General features: G+C 36.3%; 1 protein-coding gene across 2 annotated transcripts in view; it reads right to left on the bottom strand.

Annotated features, from left to right (window-relative positions):
- LRGUK (leucine rich repeats and guanylate kinase domain containing) overlaps positions 1-23,188 on the bottom strand; it is a 119,246-nt gene that overhangs the window by 90,839 nt on the left and 5,219 nt on the right. For both annotated transcript variants that reach the window (XM_021002352.2, XM_078153659.1), the window contains exons 3-7: positions 20,692-20,773; positions 16,590-16,690; positions 13,767-13,848; positions 10,396-10,520; positions 4,976-5,119 (exon numbers count right to left, since the gene is read on the bottom strand). In XM_021002352.2, the coding sequence (XP_020858011.1) occupies positions 4,976-5,119; positions 10,396-10,520; positions 13,767-13,848; positions 16,590-16,690; positions 20,692-20,773 (534 nt within the window). The remainder of the gene's footprint in view (positions 1-4,975; positions 5,120-10,395; positions 10,521-13,766; positions 13,849-16,589; positions 16,691-20,691; positions 20,774-23,188) is intronic.

A 23,188-nucleotide genomic window follows, 5' to 3' on the forward strand; every position in this document is an offset into this window, starting at 1 on the left:
TTGAGAGGTCTTCAAAGGACAACCTGGTGAAGAAAGATAATAAGCAAATAAGAAGTATATGCTGATTTTTCTGAGAAAGCCTGTTTATAGCAACTTAGTCTCAAGGTCTATGTGGATAGATAGGGTTCATTGATTCATTGGAAACACCATTTTTGTAAGAGTTGGACCCAGTAGGAGGCAGTGGGTCTTACTAAACATTAGTTGGGGCAAAAGGAGCAAAATGGAGAGAGTGACTGTGCTGGTGCAATAATGGGGGAAGGACCTTTTAAAACCTCACGCTAGGAGGGATTTCCATACCTAGAAGGGGGCTTATAAGCTAATGGTTAATTATACATACACAAAAGGAAAAAGGTCATATGCCAGTTGGGGGCTAGATCGTTGATGTAGAATGGGCCAAGGCAAGGAGGGCAGGTCCCTACAGGGATTTATGGAAAGGGCCTAGGTCCACGGGGTGGGGGACCTGGGGTCTCGAGGCCACATGTGGCCCTCTAGGTCCTCAAGTATGGCCTTGATTCAGTCAAAGGGCTGCATTTGAGGACCTAGAGGGCTACATGTGGCCTCGAGGCCATAAGTTCCCCATCCCTGGCCTAGGAGTATATGGCACTTCCCTCAAGTACTCATAATGCTGAGTTCTTCCAGGAGAATAGAGATAATGAAGAGAAAGAAGGGAGGGAGCTAACAATTTTGGAAAAGCAAATAAGACCATTCCTTCTCCTTACAACACAACTCAACTGCTGGTTATGACAGAAAATCAAATGCTGAAGGAAAGCTGACAATGAGTCCATCAACGAACATTTAGAGAGTGCCACGTACACGCTATTAAAGACACTTGATACTCCTCTGATGCCCCCAAAGCTCTTCCCAGACTGCTTGTGCACAAGGAAGATGCTGACCATAAAATAAAAATATCAAGGCTAAGGGAGGGAAACAATTAGGGGGAAAAATGAGGATGAAAACAGTCAAAATTAGTGACATGCCTGAGTATGAACTGTGATGGGGCAGGGTTAGCCAGGAAAGACGAGGACCAGGAATTAGCCTCCATAAAAACATGGGTCCAGCAGGTACCACAGCCGAGTCAGGGGTCAAATCTAAAAAAGTCAGCTATATTACAGGGAAGCAGGGTAACATGGCATAGTCCAGAACTCAAGAGGTCAGAGTTAGGGAGTGACGTTTAATCCTCAACCAAGAACAGAGGCCATTTGCTTTCTGCCTTGTTTTATGTTCTGTGCTGGGTGTAGGCAGGCCTGTACTTAACGACTGCTGACTGTATCCATTAGGATGTCAGAGACCTGGGAGTTCAAGGGGGAATTCTGTCCCTAACTGGGGCCTAGACAGAAATTTGAGTATTAACTCATAATATTATCTCTCCTGGTTGGGTGTTCTCACCTTTCTTTGAGGCCCTGATGTTTCAAGAGAACTGACTTGTGGACTTTTGTGGAACAATAAAACCTTTCCATAGAATTTCTGTATCCATCCATCCATCCATCCATCCATCCATCCATCCTTGGCAATGGGGTTAAGTGACTTGCCCAGGGTCACACAGTAAGTGTTATGTGTCTGAGGCTGGATTTGAACTCAGGTCCTCCTGAATCCAGGGTTGGTGCTCTATTTACTGCGCCACCTAGCTGCCCCCCTGTATCATTCTTTCATAACATACACCACCCATTTTAACAGAAAATAATACAAATTACAGCTAGCATTTATATAGTGCTTTGAGGTTTACAAAAAGCTTTACAGACATTCTCATTTGATTCTCATAATACCCCTGGATGGCAGATACTATTATTATTTCCATTTTACAAATGAGGAAACCGAGGAACACAAGGATAAGTGACTTGCCCAAGGTCACACAATTAATAAGAGTCTAAGGCAGAATAGGTCTAGAGTCTATCCACTGCACTAGCTAGCAGCCTAGAAAACAAATTTTCCATATGCCACCTTGAAATTAAGAATTCTTCCTGTCCTTGATCTGTCACTTTAGAAAGAAAAGTGATGATCTGGAGAAAAGAGAGGCTATTGAAGAGGGATTTAAGGGGGTCAGCACAGAATGCCAGATAAAATCTTGATAAATCTTGACATACCAACTAAATCTTGATTGGATATAGGAGTATAAGCCTGAAAGCAACAAGGTGGCACAGTGGAAGGAATGCTAGATTTGGAGTCCAAGGACTTTGGTTCAAAATCTAGCTCTGCTATTTATTACTTACAAGATTTTGAACAAATTGCTAATCTTTTCTGGGGTTCAGTTTCCTCATCTCGGAAATCAGAGGGCTAGACCAAATGAGCTCTCAGCTCTAGGTCTAATGTTTCCTTCCAGCTCAAGATCCTATGACCCTAAGAGTAAATCTACCATAGAACGGGGTCATACTTCTAGTCAAAGTTTGCAGTGGGGCAATCAGTCTAATGGTCAGACAGTGTGGAAAACGGGAGAGCAGCTCAATAGTGTCAGTTGACCTAACTTCCATAAGGTAGATCTGCTTCCTTGAGCTTCCAGATCAAGGGGCTATTATTGATCATGTACAGATAGATCATTGTCCCCATCGGTAAAGGTCAGAGGGGGCAGGTATCTTCCTGCGGGACTTTAAGCAAAAGTCTAAAAGCATCCAAGTGTGGGAGGTGTTATTATTTGTGAGGGAATTGTGATCTAGCAAGAAAACTACCCAGATGTTAACCTGGAAGCATGTGAGGCAAATGGTTCACCAGATCATCCTGGCTATTTTTCTGATAGCGATGGACTATGGATAACTAAAATATAAAATTATATCTTGGGCTAGATTCTCCCCTACTTTTAGGAAGATAGAATTTGCTACAGAATTCCTGAAGAAATAATACCTGTGAAGCAGACAATGAATGTAAGGAAAAGGACCACAGAACATTGGGAATTCAGTAACAAATATGTTATCCCAGGCATGATGTTAAGGGTTCATGAGTGCTGCCAAGCTGGGCATGGGGGCCCAGGCCCTGAGATACTGGTTATTCTGAATGGACTGACTCCAGTTGCCCTATATCTATCTAAATAAAGTACTCCTGCCAGAGGATATTGACAGTAAAAGAACCTGGTTACAGATCAGAGGGGGTCCTTTAAACCCTCAGGTTCAGCTGTTGCCAAAGGGACCTACTGGCATTGTTATGCTTTGCTTTTTAAAAAAAAAATGTTATTGTTATATTTTGTTATTATATCACCTACATTTCCCAATGTACTCCTCTTCCTCTCTTTCCCAGAAAACCATCCTTTTTTTAACAAAGGATAACAGAAGAAAGCTGTTCCACAAAACTAAGAAATGTATTGAAAAATCTGACCCTATATTCAGCATTCCAAAACCAGTCTTTCATCCATGAAATAAAGGTGAGGGAGAAGGGAAAGATAGTTTTCAATGGAGTCATGATGACATCTCTGAAAAATCATCAGCACCTTTATTTGTTTAACAGTGATTCTTTTTCTTTCAATTTCTGAATGACAAACTTGATTTGCAAATTTTATTCTAATGCAAAGGAAAATAAGGTGTGTTCCCATATTTGGGAATACCCCTTTGAGCAGGTGACAAGGACAGCTCTCCTAGAAGCCTCTGAATGCCAAGTAGGGAGTGTAGCTGCTTACAGAACTACAGAGCTTTCAAACTGGACTGTGACGAAGAATTCCTTTATTTTGAAAGCAAATTCAGGTCAATGTGCAAATAAAAAGATTTGATTATCGGCAGTTTCATCTGAGATGTTTTAAAATGTTCTCTTCCCTCTCCTTGGAACGTTTACTTATTCTAAATCCCTGAATAATGAGGAGTCATAGGTTAGAACTGAGGGGGGCATTAGTATTCTTGAATGGGGAAATGCTTACATAACACAACATCTGGCTCTACACAGCACTGACACTCCCTACCAAGACCAATCACATCCTTAATTTATGTGGGAAGGAAGCCTAGAGCTTTTCTCAAGAATAAACCTTTCCCAAACCAGGCAAAGTCCCCAATGTGAACAAAATTATTTCTTAAGCCATACTACAGGACAAATCAGCCAAGTCTACCAACTTAATACTTTATGCATTGAACTATATTTTATTAAAAAATAAAGTGTCATTAAAAGCAGAAAACAATTTGCATAATTTGGGAAGTAATGTGAATTAAGTGTGGTGTGGGGATCTGAATAAATGTAATTAGTTATTCATTATGCAGAGTTGGAACATTGTATTGTATTAAAATTTTAAATCAAAATTTATTCTATTTTCAGGCCTGCAGTTTTTTTCCTTCCCACATCCCTCCCCCAACCTAGGAAACAAGAAAAACAAAAATCGTTACAAACATGTATAGTCAAGGAAAACAATTCCCACATTAGCCAAGTCCAAAAAAAAAAGTCTCAACCTGCACTCCAAGTACATTACCATAATGGCAATTTTTTACTTAGGTATCATTTAGGAAAAGCAGTACACCCATTCTATCTTTTCTCAGGAAGAGATTAGGTGAATTACCCTTGCATACCACAAAGATGAGTTTGTGAATTTCTGTCTTCTTTGAATCTAACGGGAGGTGGGTGCTATTGTATTTGAAACAAAATAAAAGACTTCACTTTTTCAGGCACTGAAATCTTCCTTTTAAATACTATTGATGACAGCCTCCTCTCAGGCTATTTGGACACCATTATTTTCCTAGAGCCAACATCCCAGAGCTGCCAAATGCCGGTTATTCATCCTTCTACCCAAAAATGTGGAGGTAGCAGATCTCTGAACTATTTGATCAAAAATTCTGGATGCAGTCTTGAGAGAAAAATATGATGTAATTGACAACCTTTCAGAAACTACTACAAATAATATTGTGGTAAGTCAGGCAGTCAGTCAACAAACATTTCTCAAGCACCTACTCTGTGCCAGGTGCTGTACTAAGACCTAGGGATACAAAGAAAGGTAAAAGACAATCCTTGCTCTCAAGGAGCTCATAGTCATCAACGTATTATCTTAAGAAAAAAAACTATTTATATATGATGTTACCTTATTATCCTCTAGGTTGATTATTTCCAGAAGGTCATGATTTTCTATGCCTTGTAAGCTACTGATTTTATTTCCAGATAAGTCCAAGTTCTGCAGTGTTTTCAGGTTGTCCAAGCAAGTTATTTCCTCAATCTGGTTACTGCTCTAAAATTGATCAAGCATACTTTTAATTTTGCTTTAGGTTATTGACAACGAATATCGTTATTGTGCCTAAGCGACTATTTTTTCATTTTTAATGCTGTTCAAAATCTGGTAAGAAGTAGTAAGTCTCCTCATTCCTTCACATACTGAATGAATGAGTGAATAAATATTCAAATACTCAGTACTCAAATGGATTTCATCAATTTGGGAGCTCCTTTCAATGATGTAGATCACAAATATACCATCTGGGGTGATTCTTGCCCATATGAAGCTGGCCATAATGGGTCTATCTACTCAATGTATGGAAAGAACGGATGAATGAATCCAATTGGGTGTAAGTCCCAATGTACCCTATCTTTTTTTTTATTTTTAAATTTTTTTTAAGCAATTGGGGTTAAGTGACTTGCCCAGGGTCACACAGCTAGCAAGTGTCAAGTGTTTGGTCTGAGGCCGCATTTGAACTCAGATCTTCCTGACTTCAGGGCCGGTACTCTATCCACTGCTCCACCTAGCTGCCCCCAATATACACTATCTTCATTCCCATTAAGGAAAAATGAATATTATTCCCTTCTTTAATTGACAGGAAAAATAAAATTCTGAAAGACTAAATAAATGGCAGCATAATTTGAAGCTTATCATTAGAAATAGAAATTTGATGCAATTCTTTAATAAAAGACCTCTTGAATGTCAACAGCTTTATACAATTACCCTATTCTCAAAAACTTGCTCAAGAATAAGCCTTTTCTTTTATTAGAAGGTCCATTACTCATGTATAAGTATCCTTTCAGACAATGAAAATGGAAAAGAAAGCATACAAGGCAAATTTTGCCTTCTTGTCCAACCCTCACCTTTCTGTTCTCATAGTCACAAACAATAATAGCAATACCTTGAATTTTATAACAATTTTACAACACTTCCCAGGAAGAGAGGTGGTTGCCAACACAATTATCTCTATTGCTCCTTGAGTTAACTTTGAGTTCTATGACTCTCACTAAAAAATTGTATTTTCAGTTTAAGTTGGTAAACTAAAACTGTCATTCTCAGCATCATCACCCATTAATGTCATGTTGTGTATAATTATTTAACATTTTTTCTGTCCTTTCAATAAATACTTAAAAACTCAAGAAATGAAAATTATGGTGTTGACCTGGCTGAGCATCTCTAACATTTTTCCTGACTTGTAAATTTTTAATTAGGCTATTAATAGCAATATTCACCTACTATTTCTCATAAGGATTTATTTTAATAGAGTAAAAGAAAAAAAGTTCTAAAATTGCTGATCTTTCAAGTCCTGGAAACAAAAAAGTGATTCTGTAAGTAGCTCCCAAATGACACTTTGAAGGTTTAAAATTCCTAAGAGTTCTCTTCATTAAGCAGAACTCATTATTTATTTTTAAGTCAAGAAGAAGACATTTTAAAAATATGTCCTATATTCCTTTTTCTGTAGTTAAAATGAAATTTACTACTCCTTAGAGCTTAAGGACTTGGACAGGGTAAATGGTATAATAGGAATAGAGATAAAAGGTAAAACCACGGAGGAAGAAAAAAAATTGAACATATTTAATATGCCTATTTACCACCAATATTCATATGAATATAATTCAAATATAGATACCCTTGTAGTAAAAAACAAAACAAAACACCATGCAATTTATCAATTTTGCAGCTACTTTTTCTCAATGATTTTTTTTGTTTTGTTTTTTGATGTGGCAATTGGGGTTAAGTGACACACAGCTAGTAAGTGTCAACTGTCTGGTCTGAGACTGGATTTGAACTCAGGTTCTCTTGACTCCAGGGCTGGCACTCTATCCACTGTGCCACCTAGCTGCCCCCGCCCAATGATGTTTAAAATGCTTTAGATACTTTAAATAATTCATAATAATAACTAACTAATGTTCATTTGGCACTTTGAGATTTGTAAAGTCCTTTATAAATGTTATGTCATTTGATCCTTATAACAACCCCTGCGAGGTATGTCCTAATATTATCCCCATTTTACAAATAAGGAAACTGAGGCTGAGAAATGTGAGGTAACTGGCCCAGAGTCATACAGCTAGCTAGTAAGTATAAAAGGCAGGATTCAAACTTAAGTTTGATTAACTTAAGACTTATCACTCAGTCCACTATGCCCCTTCCAATGAAATCATAATTACAATAGCTCTGTTACATAGTTTACAGATAGTAAAACTGAGGCTTAGAGAGGTCTGTAGGCATATACTACAAAACATATCCCCAACTAGCACAATTTCACAACAATGTCATTAATACATCATTACCAAAACTTGGAATAATGTCACAAAGCTTTGCAAATCAAAGGATCTGCAGCAATTTTAGCTAACTGCTCTTATTACACCCCTTCATCTAACACAGAGGAACCAATTAAAAATGTTAGCTGGGCTATGCATATAATTGGAGAGCCTAAAGTCACAGAACAAATAAGAAAATGTTCCATATCTCTTGAACTTCCTAGTTGGATTCTGCTAGTTATAAGAAGAAATTCTTATGAAATGATACATGAAGATATAAACTCAAAAGAGATAAACCATTTCATAAAAGTAATGAAACTAGAAATATACATAAACTCTGCTATCCTGAATAAGAAAATAGGTTTTACTTCAGGGAAACTGAATTTTAAAGTCTGGAATTCATTGTCATTTCTTGAGATGAATTTACATTTCAGTTTACAGTGAAAGCTGGTGCCAGAGAATTAATAATTGCTTTTGATAATGAATGTTTTTCTTTATCCTTCCTATTAATGATAAAAAAAAATCCTTTTTAATGGGGTTTAAAATGAAGTAATTGGCTGTGTTTAAATTGGTAAGGAAATTAAGCAAACAAAGTCTAGAATGTGTGTGTAATCTCATTGCAGTACGACAATGAAAAAACAGAAAAGAACATTTATTCTCAAATGATTGAAAGAAAACTGAAAGACACTATACTCCATGTTTGCACAAACTCCTCTTTGTGGTGAGAAAGGGAAATCCCCCTAATCGATTCTGGAGAAAAGATTAAATGGACGTGCTGCTTTTCCTAAAATATGCTTAAGAAAAAAATGTCAATATGGATTATTTATTGTTCGGAATACACTCTAAATACGATAGTGCCATGAGTACCATCCTTAGTAATGGATTTAATTCTTATCCCCGTTAGCACTCCCACATATCATCCTTGAATCACACCACTTGAAGTAAATGGGAGCGCCAAGCACATGTGTACGCTCTATAGTAAGGATATGACCCCCCAAGTAATAAAAATCCATTATAAATGCTGCCAATAATACTCCAAATTATTACCTTTCCAGATATATCATTTCTATTTATCACTCGGATTTTCACTTAGCTAGGTGAGTTCATGAACATGGTGGAGCAGACAGAATATACGATCTAAAGTCAGGTGGATTGGATCTTGATCCCTTTAATCAACTTACTCTGTAGCCTCAGGCAAATTACTACCTCCCTCCCTCCCTTCTCTCTCTCTCTCTCTCTCTCTCTCTCTCTCTCTCTCTCTCTCTCTCTCTCTCTCTTCTCTCTCTCTCTCTCTCTCTCTCTCCTCTCTCCCTCTCTCCCCCCTCTCTCTCTCTCCCTCCCTCTTTCTCTCTCTCTCTCTCTCTCTCTCTCTCCTCTCTCTCTCTCTCTCTCTCTCTCTCTCCCTCTCTCTCTCCTCCCTCCCTCCTCCCTCTCCCTCTCTCCCTCCCTCTCTCTCTCTCTCTCTCTCCCTCTCTCCCCTCTCTCCCTCTCTCCCTCTCTCCCTCTCTCTCTCTCTCTCTCCCCTCCTCTCCCTCTCCCTCTCTCTCTCTCTCTCTCTCCTCTCTCTCTTCTCTCTCTCTCTCTCTCCCTCCTCTCTCTCTCTCCTCTCTCTCTCCCTCTCCTTCTCTCTCTCTCTCTCTCTCTCTCTCTCTCTCTCTCTCTCTCCTCTCTCTCTCTCTCTCTCTCTCTCTCTCTCTCTCTCTCTCTCTCTCTCTCTCTCTCTCTCCCTCCCTCCTCTCTCCCTCCCTCTCCTCTCTCTCTCTCCCTCTCCCTCTCTCCCTCTCTCTCTCTCTCTCTCTCTCTCTCTCTCTCTCTCTCTCTCTCTCTCTCTCTCTCTCTCTCTCTCTCTCTCTCTCTGTGCTTCAATTGCACCATCTATAATCTGATTGCAGTATGTTGCTCCAGACTTCCTCATTGTATAGTATAGGATGGTGAATCTCAAAAATGCACTTTAAACTCTTTGAAACAAGAATAAAGTCAATATTAAATTTTCTATGTTAAAGAGGGTAAGAACATAAAATTCAACAAAATTAAAAAGATACAAATAATACAAGATTTCATTTAAAAGAACAATTTCAACCAATCGTGTTCCTCACCAAAATATTCACCTAAGACATGACCAGAAAGCAAATTTAGCTAGCTTGAAATTTACTACCATCCTGCCCAACCTGTGGTTGCTGTGGTAAAGAATAGTGAAACAAAGGCAAGGAGTAGGAAGGAGGAGAAATTAGAGACTTGAATAATCCACAAATTAAATCATTATTCCCCAAATAATTGGCAGAAGTTATTTCAGAAACACTATATGTGTATTGAGAGGTAATAATCTGGCAGATTTTTTCCCTTATAAAAGAATTTATTTTTATGTTGGGCCAAATCATTTAATCTCTCAGCCTCAGTTTCCTCATCTGTAAAATGAGAAAGGTGGCCTAAATTACTTTTAAGGTCCCTCCCCTCTCTAAATCTATGATAATATGAAATTTCTCACTACATGTCACTTTATTCACCAAAAATGAAATGCTACTGGTTAAGTTTAATAATTCCCTCTCATAACTTCTCACTGATTCTACACTGGGAAAATAAAATGTATCACATGCCAGTCACCTGAAACATAACATACAGAAAGTTATGGGATTAAAAATCTTAATAGTTTTTTTCATTGCTTCTAAATTCTAATATTTATTTATGTGTTATGGGTGGTTACTCATTATTCATTTTTAAAAAATATTTTGTAACTTATTGTGAATGCCATTTTTCCAATACAGAAATGCCCAACATGTTTCAAAAATTAATTCAAAATATTTGGATATCAAACTAGCTAATCTTTATTTGCCATATAACATATGCAAAAGAGATACCACTTATGCAGAAGGGCATGTTATAAAAAAAGCAAAATAAAACATTAATGTTTTCCCATTTTGTGAACCAATTAAAATACTAACAAATTTTTTAAATTCTAAGAAATGAACATTAATATGCTAACTTAAAAATATATTTTAATATCTTTAGGAAAAACAAGAATTTTGTTAGACTCACCAGACAGAGTATTTTGATTGGTAAATTGCATAAGCCCTCCATTTTAGTGATTTTGTTGTTGGCCAAGCTAAGATGAGTTAGATTTCTACAATTCTCTAGTCCTTTGATATCCTTTATTTCATTGTCTGTACACCAAGGGCTGTATTTAAGGAAAATATTTTTTTAAAACCTTATATTTATAAGAAAAGAAAGTCAATGTTAAGTTACCATCATAGAAACCATTTAATATTTTAAAATTTCTAAATAAAGCAAGAGACAATAGAGAATGTATGGATTCTATGCAAAGTATATTAAACAGTGAATAAATAGTACCAGCATTTAGTAGAATGCAGATTTTGAATGGTCAGCTACACTTACATTAGAATGTGATTTGTTTAATCAGAAGGGAAAGAAATACCATAATACCACATTTCTGCCTTCCTGGCAACGGATTTTCCCTTAGTTAATTTAATAATTTATTTGAGGATGTTATATGCTTTTCCACAGAACCTCTGAGCTCAGGAGAGGTCTCACCCTGCAGCTTGCCCCTAGATTAGTTTAGTTACAACTGGCACAGAAGGTGATTCTTTTCGTCTTGTCTTCAGTCTTTTTGAACTGGCAGTAAGAAATTTTTCCCACTTTTGTATCCTCTGAAGAAGTATTAAAAGGTCTACCATGATAGATGATCCAAATGCCAACCTTCTATTAAGGAACAATCCAACTTCTTCTTTGACTGGCACCTTTCTTTGCCTTGACTTTCAAAAGTACTCAGATCTCCTCTTATTCCAAAAACAAAAACAAAACCTTCATTTAAGCCTGTTGTCCCTAACCCCTGATACAATCTTAATCCCCCACCCCCCCTTACTTTCCTATTAAACTTCTCAAAGAAGTGGTCCCTATCTATTGACTCCATTTCCTCATCACTTCTCTAACCTCCTGCAATCTATTTATTCCTCCTTTCCATCATTTATTGAAACTGCTCACTAGGAGGTCACTTATTCAAGTCCAATTGCCTTTTCTCTTTGTCCTTGATCTCTCTTTAGCACATTTCAGTTTTAACTATCCATGCCTTAAAACTCTCCATCCTCTGGCCTTGTACTTTCCTCATTAGCCCCTTACTTCTCTGAGAGCTCTTGCATCTTCTTGGCTGCATCTTCTTTCTCCATCTGCTCTCTAACTGTAAGTCTATCTAAGTCTACCTCTCATTATTTATTGTAAATTCGACATTTTTCAAAGTGAGTTTGTCTTTTCTTCTTCCCCAAACCAGCTATTCCTCCCAATCTTCCTGTTTCTATTTTCTCAGTTACCTAAATTCTAAGCATTACAAGTTATCTAAAACACCGAAAACAACACTTAGTTCAGTTACTCCAAAAACCTTTTAGCATTTAAGGTACCAGCTCCTTAGCCTGGCAATGAAGGTATTCTACAGTCTGCCTCACCCCATTACTCCACAACAGAAATTTTCCATTTCTAAATAGATACACTAATGCATTGTTGGTGGAGTTGTGAACTGGGCCAACTATTCTGGAAAACAATTTGGAATTAAACCCAAAGGCCTATAAAAGTGTGCATACCTTTTGACTCAGCAATACTACTACTAGATCTCTATCCCAAAAAGGTCAAAGAAAGAGGAAAAATATCTATATGTACAAAAATATTTGTAGCCACTCTTTTTTGTTATGGCTAAGAACTGAGGGCATACCCATCAATTGTGGAATGTCTAAACAAGTTGTGGTATATATGATTGTGATGGCATACCATTGTACTATAACAATTATGAGAGGGGTAGTTTTAGAAAAAACTGGGAAGATTTATATAGAACTGATATAAAGTGAAGTGAGCAGAAACGGGAGCTCATTGTACATAATAATATCTATATTGTAATGAAGATCAGCTGAGGAAGACTAAGATGCTCTGATCAATACAACGAAACAGTTCTGAAGGACTCATGATGAAAAATACTATCCACCTCTAGAGAGAGAACTAATGAATCCTGAATGCAGATTGAAGCATACTTTCTTCACTTTAAAATTTTTTTCTTATTTTTTTCAACATGGCTGATATGAAATTATTTCTTGCATAACTTCATATATATAAATGATATCATATTGCTTGCCTTCTCAATGGGTGAGGGGAGAGCTGGAGTGAGGGAGAGAATCTAGAACTCAAATTTTTAAAAAAAATGAATATGAAATATAAATAGATTTTTTTAAAAAAGACATTTTCCATTCTGGCTAGGCTGGCCTCAAATTCATTAAATATTTATCAAGTACCTTCTATATGCAGACTAATTTGCTAGGCTACAGAGGAGGTACAGGTTTTAGGTAAGACATAGTCCTTGATTTCATAAAAATTACAGCACGTCACAAACACAGGTGACCACAACACACAGTATTTGCACAGTAAGTTCACTAGGGAGATACAAAACATAAAGCAGTTCATTTTACTTGGAGTATAGAGTAAAAGGAGGAGAGAGGGCTAATGTGGGATGAGGCTGGAAAAGGTAAGGCACACCAGATTGTGAAGGGTGAGGGAGGCTGAACTTCACGTGGGGAGAAATAAGGAGCAACTTAAGAAATTCGAGCAAAAGAATGACATGAACCAGACCTATGCATATGGAAGACTAACCTGACAGTGATATAAAGGATTGGTTAAAGGGGTGTGATGTAGGGTTAGAGAAATTATTGCTGAGTCATTTCAGTCGTGTCTGACTCTTCGTGACCCCATTTGGGGTTTTCTTGGCAAAGATACTGGAGTGGTTTGCCATTTCCTTCTCCAGCTCATTTTACAGATGAGGAAACTGAGGCAAACAGGGTTAAGTGACTTGCCCAGGGTCACACAGCTAGGAAGTGTCTGAGGCTAGATTTGAACTCACAAAGATGAGTCCTCCTGACTCCAGGCCCAGCATTCTATCTACTGCGCCATCGTTAGAAAGATTTCATGTTATTCGTTCAGGTAGGCAGTGACTAGAGACTATGCGAGTTTGATGACAAAAGGCACTGCAGCAATAGAATGGTTTGAATCCATATTTTCACATATAAGATTAATTTAAAACCTAGCACATGTGTAGATGAATTTGTACTCTAGAAACCAGGAAATCACAATTAGTTCAAAACATAGCTTCCAATCCTGTAGCTGAAACAAAAATAAATAAATAAATAAACATCAGGAGTATGATTCACAGTTTTCCTAATAATATTATTTTCATAGAGAAAAGACATGCCTTCTTTCAACATTTTAATTTTTAAATGTTTTAATAAGCTGAAATGTCATTCCTGTATCTTCAGGAAAAAGTTTGTTGAGTACCACTGTATCACAAAGATATATAAAAAATTAGCAAACTTGATAAATCTCTTATCAAAAATATTCCCTTTATCCATTCCAAAGGATACTATCCAGTATTAGTTTGCTGAGCCCTGGGTATGCATGCAAATCATTCATTTCCTGGATTTTGTTGTATGAAAAATCCACCTTCTGAAAAAAAAAGACAGACTAATTTGCCATAAGCTGCTTATCCTTCCATCTTTTTTACAATAGCATAGCATAGCATAAGAATAAGACGTTTACATAAAGAATGAATAGGAATGACTTTATTTAAGTTTAATGATTTACAAATGTAAATTTTGTTAATGTTTGTTAATATTAAAAGGCAAATTTAAAAATAAATTTTATTAATTAATGAAAAAATCCTTGATACTAAAACTATATAAACACCTCTTAAATAATCCCTTTCTCTTTCATCTTTTGACTGGTCCAAGACACATGTAATTTCCATGGAGTTCTGACCACTGACATAGGCAATCTTATAACATACACACAACCAAATCAAATTCCTCCATTGGCCACCTCAGTATTTGAAATTCATATTACATTTTTGTATTCATTCTTCAGGAAACTCCTTCATTCTGTCCCTATCTAGCATCATTTATCTCATTTTCTCTGGATGTCTATTCTTTTAATGTATATTAATATCTTGATTTTCTTTGTCTTTGCCTCTTTCTATCTCTTTCTCAATTAACTTGTCCATCTATTAAAGATGAGAAGAATCTGGCTTTTTCAATTCCTTAAGCTACATCCCTTCCACTTTATGACTTTTCTTATAACTATTTCAAGAAAAGTCTTTTCTAGACTATGTATTCATTCTCAACTAAAGGGCAAATGATTGACTAGAAGAGACTACCTAATGCTCAGAGACTTTATTTGTCCTTAATTTATATCTTTGATTCTTTTATCCTCTATCTCCACGTATCTATTTAGCATGTGTATTAAATGTACGGTAGTCAAAGACCATGGCTAAGTTTATGTCCTCAAGAATATTTGGCACAGAGGTTTTAAGGGGTAATAGTAAAGCACTCTGATACACATTGTAGCCTTATGAAGCCTACAACCTGAAGAAAGTAATCCATTAAATCCAAATCAACAAGTATTTACAGAGTACCTACTAGATACATGCAAGCCACCATGCTTGGCACTTTCAGGGAGTACAAAGAAGTGTAAAATACAGTCTAATCTCCAGAAACATGAAGTTATATATGAAGAAAGGAGGGCATACCAGGTAGGTGGAATCAGGGGAACAGCAGGGTGATTGAGGACCACATGAATAATGGCCTAGCCATTCTTGGGGGCAGGGGGGTCTCTGTAGTGTCCCATGTTTTCAATCTTGCTAATTTCCCTAAGATTTGAGGACTTCACAGTGGCAGGATAAGAACTGAATGCTTTAGGAGAAGACATTAGAGGTATGTGATTCTAAGGAGGCTTCCCAAGGGGTGAAGGACATATTTCAGGATGAAAAAAGCTCTGCCAGGGTCTGGGAGAACTGGCAATGGTGTCAACAATGGAGGCTACAAACTGCCTAATCAGTGTGACTCCTGAGTGGCCTCCCCAGAGTGCCTAATGGTTCCATAGAGGAACAGAAGGTGGCCTATGGTTATAGGGGAATAACAATCTGATGCACTCATCTTACAAAAAAACAAAGAAAAAATAACAAGACTGATCATAATTGAGTGATTACTTAGCAAAAAGGAAGAAATCAATAAGAGGGCTATTCTGCCATGCTGTAATATAAATGAATGAATGCTGTAGCAGAATGAATTTGAAATAGATTTCCATGTTTTTGCAAGTCTTATTAAAGAACTTTAGATCTAAAACTTAGATTTAATTTGTTTTACAAATAAAATGTAACCTTGGGAAATAGACAGTAACAGTTTATATCCATATCACACAAACATGAAGTCACATAAATGATTAGCCATACAAAGTTTAAAAGCACAGAAGCATTTTTTCATTAAGAAATGGAGTCATGTGACAGAATGCTAATCATACAATCTCCACTATATCAAATTATTTTATGAAACGCCTAGTACATTCTTTGCTTTAGGGATGCAAGAGTACATTTAAAAGTATGAATAGATTTGAAATTTTTATGTAATAATAGTAGCTAACACCTATATAATACTTTATGGTATACATATTACTTTGCATATATTATCACATTTATTTCCATAAATTTATATGAAAATTCACATAAAAGTAAGTTGATACTAATTTTAAAATTTGAGTTACATAAAGAGGGTAAGTTTGGAACCATGAGGAAAATTTCTATGCTAAATAGGTTTTCCATAACTCAGTGCTGACATACAATTGTTTCTGCTCTGATTTAAAAATACGTAATAATAATTATTGAATTTCAGAGAAAGGATGAACTTTTTTTTTCAGGAGTGCCTTAAACCATCCTTTTTAGCACATTTTTCTAAAAAAGCTATCAGTTGGCAGGCTAGCCTATATCTTTATTTCTTCAAAATAAATGAAATACATAATATCCCACTTTTTCCTCATACTTCAAAGGCTAATAGCCATATTATCCACCGTAACTCACTTCTATAAATATGGAAAGGTTGAACATGATCAGTCACTCCAAAAACTTTCATTTGCTCTCCACTAAAATCTGAATGTCTCAAAGTAAATTTCTCATGTCTCTTCAGCATTGGTTGTTTTTTTTAAGGCAATTGGGGTTAAGTGACTTGCCCAGGGTCACACAGCTAGTAAGTGTCAAGTGTTTGGTTTGAGGCTGGATTTGAACTCAGGTCCTCCTGACTTCACAGCTGGTGCTCTATCCATTGTGCCACCTAGCTGCCCCATCTTCAGCATTGTTAACTTTGGTATATAAATCTACCATGGCATTTAATACATTTGTTTAGCACAGTTATAAATTCTACCTTGAGATTCTTAGGTGGCTTGAAACCGAAGAAAGTAGTCAACTCATTGTAAGAAGCATTTAGTTCTATGAGATAAGGCATGTGACTAACACAGCTCAGATCTAAGAAGGAAAGAAAGAACACAGAATAAGCTAAATCAATGAAATAAGTAAAATTAGGCAAAAACAATTAACAACAGTATACATTACAGTGAAAACATTTTTCAAAAAATAATTTAATTGCAAACAGCGAGACTTTTACTAATGATGCTCTGCCCCCCAAAACATGAATAATGCAAATATATGTTTAAAAATGTAAATACTTCACACAAGCCAATACTCTTAACCTTCTTCTACATCTACCCTTTGACCAGAACAACTAAAAATAGGAAATGGACTGTTTCAGGGTTCACCTTCTTCTCCCCTAAACCAGTTCAATAATGCACAGAGGTGCTAACAAGTGGTGGTTTACTACTTGTGCAGAGCACCAGGAGGAAGATAGATGCAAAGCAACATTCCTGGCTATTTTACTAAATAACCAAACTTGTTTGAGTTAGGTGACAATAGAAAGAATAGAAATGAATGTAACCTCTGCATTTTAAATAAATTTTGTTTATAATACCTGAGAATTAATCACCAAATCCTAAATCTTGTGAATTTTACATGATCACTTTAATGAATTTATACTTTTACTTCAGTTTCTATTTTGTAAAAATATTCACTTAACCTCTATATTTGGTCATAAGCCAACATTTTGTACCTTAATTCCAAAGGGAGAAAGACTATATTTTATTCACTAGAGTCATATATAACTTTAAAAATAAAGTATGAAGTATAAAATTTGCTCATGAGAACACTCTCATCCTCACATATAACATAAAATTTAAATTGATTCAACATCATTGGCAAATGATGTAGTGAAAAAAAAAACAACAGTGGGAATCCAATGACATGTAGTCCAACCAAGCATGGTTATATGCTGCAATTTCCTCACATGAGTTCATGATCAATTAGTCAATCAGTCTACAAGCTCTTACTACTACTTATCATAGGATTTAGAACTTAAAAAAGAAACCTGGGAGATCACCAAATTCAAGGCCCCTATTTTACAAAGCAATAGAGCAATAGAGATCCAAGTACCTCCTCTTCTTCTTCCTCCTATTTTTCCTCCTCATTATCATTATTGTTATCATCATCATCATTATTAATGCCTTGGCAAGGAGAAGGGCTACTTCATTATGTGAGATAGGGATGAAAAAGGAGATAGTAGCAGAAGACAAGAGGGTGATATGAGATGAGGAAGAAAACAGAAGAAGAAACTCTTAGCAAATGGCCTCAATGTTTTCAGTAGAACATGATTTAAAAAAAAAAGAGATCTGGTCTCTAGGCCCAGCTCTCCTACTTTATGGCTATGTAACCATGGGCAAATTACTTGATCTCTCTGAGTCCTAGTTTTATAAACTGTAAAAATTCAAGTATCTACATTTCAGTGATTACTATATTGTTATATGCTCTAAGTTCTGTGAATCTTAATGGGTCCCAGACCAAAAAAGATAAACCAATTCTTATGTACAAAATTTGGTAAAGGAGAAAAGTTTCTAGTGGTTTTATGAACCCGGACAAGTAACTAAACCTCTACAGTACTGTTTCTCCACCTATAAACTAAAAAGATTGTGCTACATACTGTCTAAGTTTCCTTCTGGTTCTAAATCTATGATCCTAATACTTCATTGACTGCACAAACATATTTCTCACCTCTATGTGCATACCAAATTCCATTGACCTATTAAAAAAATTCAGAAGCTGTCACTGCTTGAAAACCTTTATTATTACTTTGTTTCCAAGTTAAAAAAGGAAGCATCAACTTAAAGGTATTTCCTGACATTATAATAATAGAGCATTTGTCATTAAAATCTCTTCAAATGCTTTTTAAAGAACACAAGATACGCCCATCAGAAGACTTATATTGGCTATTATTTTGTTTCAAAATGGTAGACTGAACCATAAAATCATACCTAAATCATACCTTGCTAGTCCTTACTAATATGAATGAATAAATGAGTGAATGAATGTAGCATTTATTAATTGCTCACAATAAGCAAGGTACTGTGCTTAGGCATTGTGGATACAATGGAACAATGCTCCCAGCATTCTAATGAGGGAGACAACACATAGGGAGATTTTCAATTGCAAGTCAGATAGAAAGGTCCTATGGTCTTTAGAGAACAGTTGGCTATGTGCCAAATTTGGTTAAAATCTGTTCATTCTTTCACAAGTTATTGTGGAACAAAATATACAAATATGAGGTCATCTAAAATATGTTCTCATTAAAATGTTTTCTCCCCCCCCCAAAAGTAAACCTTAAAGAAAAATACAAAAGAAGTCAGAGAGAGGCTTTTTCTTTTTTTTGGTGAGGTATCGGGGTTAAGTGACTTGCCCAGTGTCACATAGAGAGTAAATGTCAAGTGTGTGAGGCTGCATTTGAACTCAGGTCTGATTCCAAGGCCAGAGCTCTATCCACTGCATCAGCTAACTGCCCCAGAGAGATTCTTAACTAATGAAAAGAAAGAGCTTGTTCTATTCATGGGAAGACAATAGAGGTCAGGAAAAGAGCCTGAGAAAACAAGCCAAAAAAAAGAGAGATGCAAGTTTTCCATTATCAAAGTAAGAAATAGTGAAGGATCTGGGTTGTTGCTACTCATAAGGAAAAGGTGAGAGGCATCTATTAGCAGATAAACACAGCCCCATAGTCAAGAAGAGCAGCATTTAGGTCCTACCTCAGATAATGTGACCATGCACAGTCATTTAACCTTTGTGCCCTAGTCAACGTTCTAAAATTATATATCACTGGAGAGTTGCTGATCTATATCAGTGAACTGAGTTCTATTCCAAGAGCATCCCACCCCAATGAAATCAAAGGTCTAGAGAAGGATGAATAATATCTATTTTAGTGCTACTGGGGAGAAAGTTGAAGTCCCATACCAGTGCCTTATAGGAGTCCTTGAAGTTCATATTATCAGAGTACCATCTCTAAAGATCCCACAAAGCTAGAGAGGTGTCAGGTATGGCCCATGGGAGGAACAAACATCTTTCATCCAAAGACAAGGCTTGCTAACAACTTAGAGGTTCCTTGCCAGGCTGGTAGTATGATGATGATATTTCTAGTCACAGCAACTCATGAAGAGAGTCTACTAAAAAGTAGTCATCAGTAATATGTATTGATGGAGCATAGAACTGCAGAATTTGAGAGTTGGAAGAGGGACTCAGAAGTCATCTAGCCCAACCCATACAAATATTAGGAAGGAAAAAACAACAGCAATGCTTATCTCTTGGGGAAGACAAGGAATACATAGAATGTACTAGATAGCAGAATTAGTGACCAAGATCAAGAAGAAAGGGCTTAGATGTGAGGATGGAGAAGGAGGAGGAGGAGGAGAAGGAAGAAGAAGGAGCACTTAAAGATTATTGTAATAAAATGGAAAGTGCAGCACGATGTGCTAAACGTACACACATACATACATACATACATACATACATACATACATACATACACACATACATACATGAAAGACAGAAAAGGAAAAAAAGAAAAGTTCAAGACGGAGTTGAAAAAATAACAATGAACAACCAAGGGAGTAATTTACACATACACACAAAATTGAGTTTCTAGCATTCCAATAAGATTAGATACAGCCATCCAGGAAGGAGATGGAGATATGAAAGAACAAATTAAGATACAGACCCATTAAGGATAAAGGAAACATAAAAGGAACGTATAATCTTTATTGAAGATTAGAGAAAAGTAGGAAAGGAAAACAGAATGCTTAAACCCTAGGGCATAATCAACTTCATAAAAGGAGATAATGCTTCAAAAATTTCACCTGAATCTCTGATAATTGAGTAAATAGGATTCTATAATATCACAAATACACCACGGCATTGTCCTTTTTGTAGATTTGTGCCTTTTTCTTTTGGTTTGAGGGCAGAGAAACCATATGGTAACTGATTCATGCCATCACTAAAATGAATTTTTATGGTATTAACTACATATTACATCAAACCATTTTAATTCTCTGTTAACTCAATGGTCTAGGCAGGAATTTACTAGAATAATTGTTACATACCATTAATTTTATTGTGTGACAGTTCCAAGTTCTCTAGGTGAGAATATCCACAAAGAATGGAAACATCTATTAAGTCAGAGTTCTGAGGGAAAAAAGTAAAAAAGACTTCAATATCATTTTAGTATGATAGTCTTCTTAGAATACAAAGGAAGAAGAGACAGTGTGAATCAATCAGGCACACCCTTCAGGCGGATGCTGCAAGTTAGACACCAAACTCTAACAAGAAATAAAATGGGTATTTGAGCTCCTACCAATAAGAGACCTTCAAAAGAAGAAGAGCAACATTCAAATAAAAAATTTACAATCAATGTGAAGAAAATGATTGCTAATTGAATTAGAATAAAAGTGGTGAAGAGTTGTGGCCAAAGAAGTATTTGTTTCTAAAGCAAATGCATATTAGGCACATTCTTAGCATAAAAGAAATGTAAGAAATAAGCCAGAATAATTATACATAATAAGCCAGAAATTATAGTAATGAAAATGATAAAACACAAGTCCTACCCCAATCTAGCTTTCATTGGCTCTGTACATGAGACTCCACCTCCTGTATCAGGACTTCACTGGCTGTTCCCCATGCCTAGAATGCATTCACTCCTAACCTCAGAGGCCCTTCTCTTCCTTCAAGATGCAACTTAGGCACCATCTTCTTTCTGCAGGAAAGGCTTTCCTGACCCCACTCCCCCAAATATTAGTGCCTTCCTAAAGTTTTGGTATTTAACTGCTTTGTTTAATACATTTGTATGTATTATCTTTATGCATAAGCTACATATATTTTTAAATGTGTTTGTTAAATTCTCCATTAGAATCTAAGCTCAGTAGGGGTAAAGATGGTTTCATTCTTATTACTAATATCCCCAGTACCTTGCACATTGCCTGGCACATAGTAGGTTCATGTGAACTATTTGTTGATTGATTTTATGCCTAACCAACATGCAACTAATAACACTGCATGACATGTATACAGTGTTACTTTTAAAGCACTTTCACATGTGCTGTTTCGTTTGATCCAATAATTCTATGAGCTTCTAATTCTATCTAATTCTAATAGTACAGTGTAGAAGAAAGAGCCCTGACCCAGCCTAGAGACCTGGCTTTTAATTCTATCTGGGCCACAAACTCATTGTGTGATGTTGGGTAAATCATTTAATCTCACTGGGCCTCAGCTTCCTCATTTATAAAAGGAGAGCACCAAAGCTTTAAACTGTCTTCTGATTCTAAGACCCTATGATTGATACCTTTTGTACTTCCAAGAGGTATAAGAGAAGACTACTCAGAAAAGACAAAGGAATCTGGGGACCTTGATATAACAGCAGATATGGCCAGAGAAATAAAACTAGCTAGGAGTCATTAACCAGAACACGCAAATATAAAAAGAAGAACGCTGAGAAGACACCTCCCCCATCCCCACCCCCCACTGCCTTGCAGAGGTGGCAGGTCCATGAGTATAGTACATGGCACATACTGTAAGTTGTCTGAGGGCAGAGACTGTCTTTTGCCTCTTTTTTATATCCCCGGCACTTAGCACAGCGCCTAACACAGAGTAGGCAAATGTTGACTGATTATTTGACATTATCAGACTTTTGTGATATGTTGGTCAATTTTGATCATTTTGTCTCTTTTTTTCCTTGAAAAACATTATTTTTATATGGTATGGTCTTCTGGGGGAGGAGGAAATTTTGCTGATATAAAAAATGCATCAATAAAAGTTTATTTTTTTAAAAAAAAAAGAATGTTTATTAAAAGGGGATAGAACAGCTGAAAATGAGATCCATTAAAGAAGCCAAACAAGGAAAAGAGAAAATATTAAGACAAAATTAGTAATATAGTGCCCAATATGAAAGAAATTTAGTGGCAAAATAAGTTTTATCTAGCTAAAATAAGATAGAAAGGATTGTTGTTTTTTACAGACTAATTTGAGATAGAGAGAAGTAGAATATTGATTGAAAGGGGTTTGAATGAGAATATAATAGCTTCTAAAATTCTTCATCATCCCCATACCTATATCTAGTGCTATGTGCAGATAGCAGGATCAATACATGTTGACTGATTCATTTTTTAAAATGTTATAAGTAATAATTATAATACATGCAAGCCTTGGTATAATGCTGTCATCAAAGGACATGCCATGAGATTGATTTATAGGTGAATCTCCCTTTTAATGTTGCACTAAGTCTCCTAAAATGAGGTCTAAGATGGAATAACCTTATAATGAACTCCATTGTGTAACAGAATCATAGTGCCATGGTAACGTTCCAGCACACTTTGCACATACACTGTTCAGAAAACAAAGTATCCTGGGATTTATAACTATAAGATATCTTAGAGGTCATATGCTTCAACTTTATTTTACAGATTAGTAAATTAAGACACAGAACCCAGAGAAGCCTTGGGACAGGCAGAAAGGCAGAACTGGGATTTTTTTTTTTTTTTTGAGGCTGGGTGGCCCTATCTTGCCCAGCCTGGAAATGCAGTCACCAATACCAGTATGGATCGGCAT

Source organism: Phascolarctos cinereus, unplaced genomic scaffold (genome assembly GCF_003287225.1).
Source record: "Phascolarctos cinereus isolate Bilbo 61053 unplaced genomic scaffold, phaCin_HiC Scaffold_1;HRSCAF=81, whole genome shotgun sequence".
Classification (NCBI taxonomy): Eukaryota; Metazoa; Chordata; class Mammalia; order Diprotodontia; family Phascolarctidae; genus Phascolarctos; species Phascolarctos cinereus.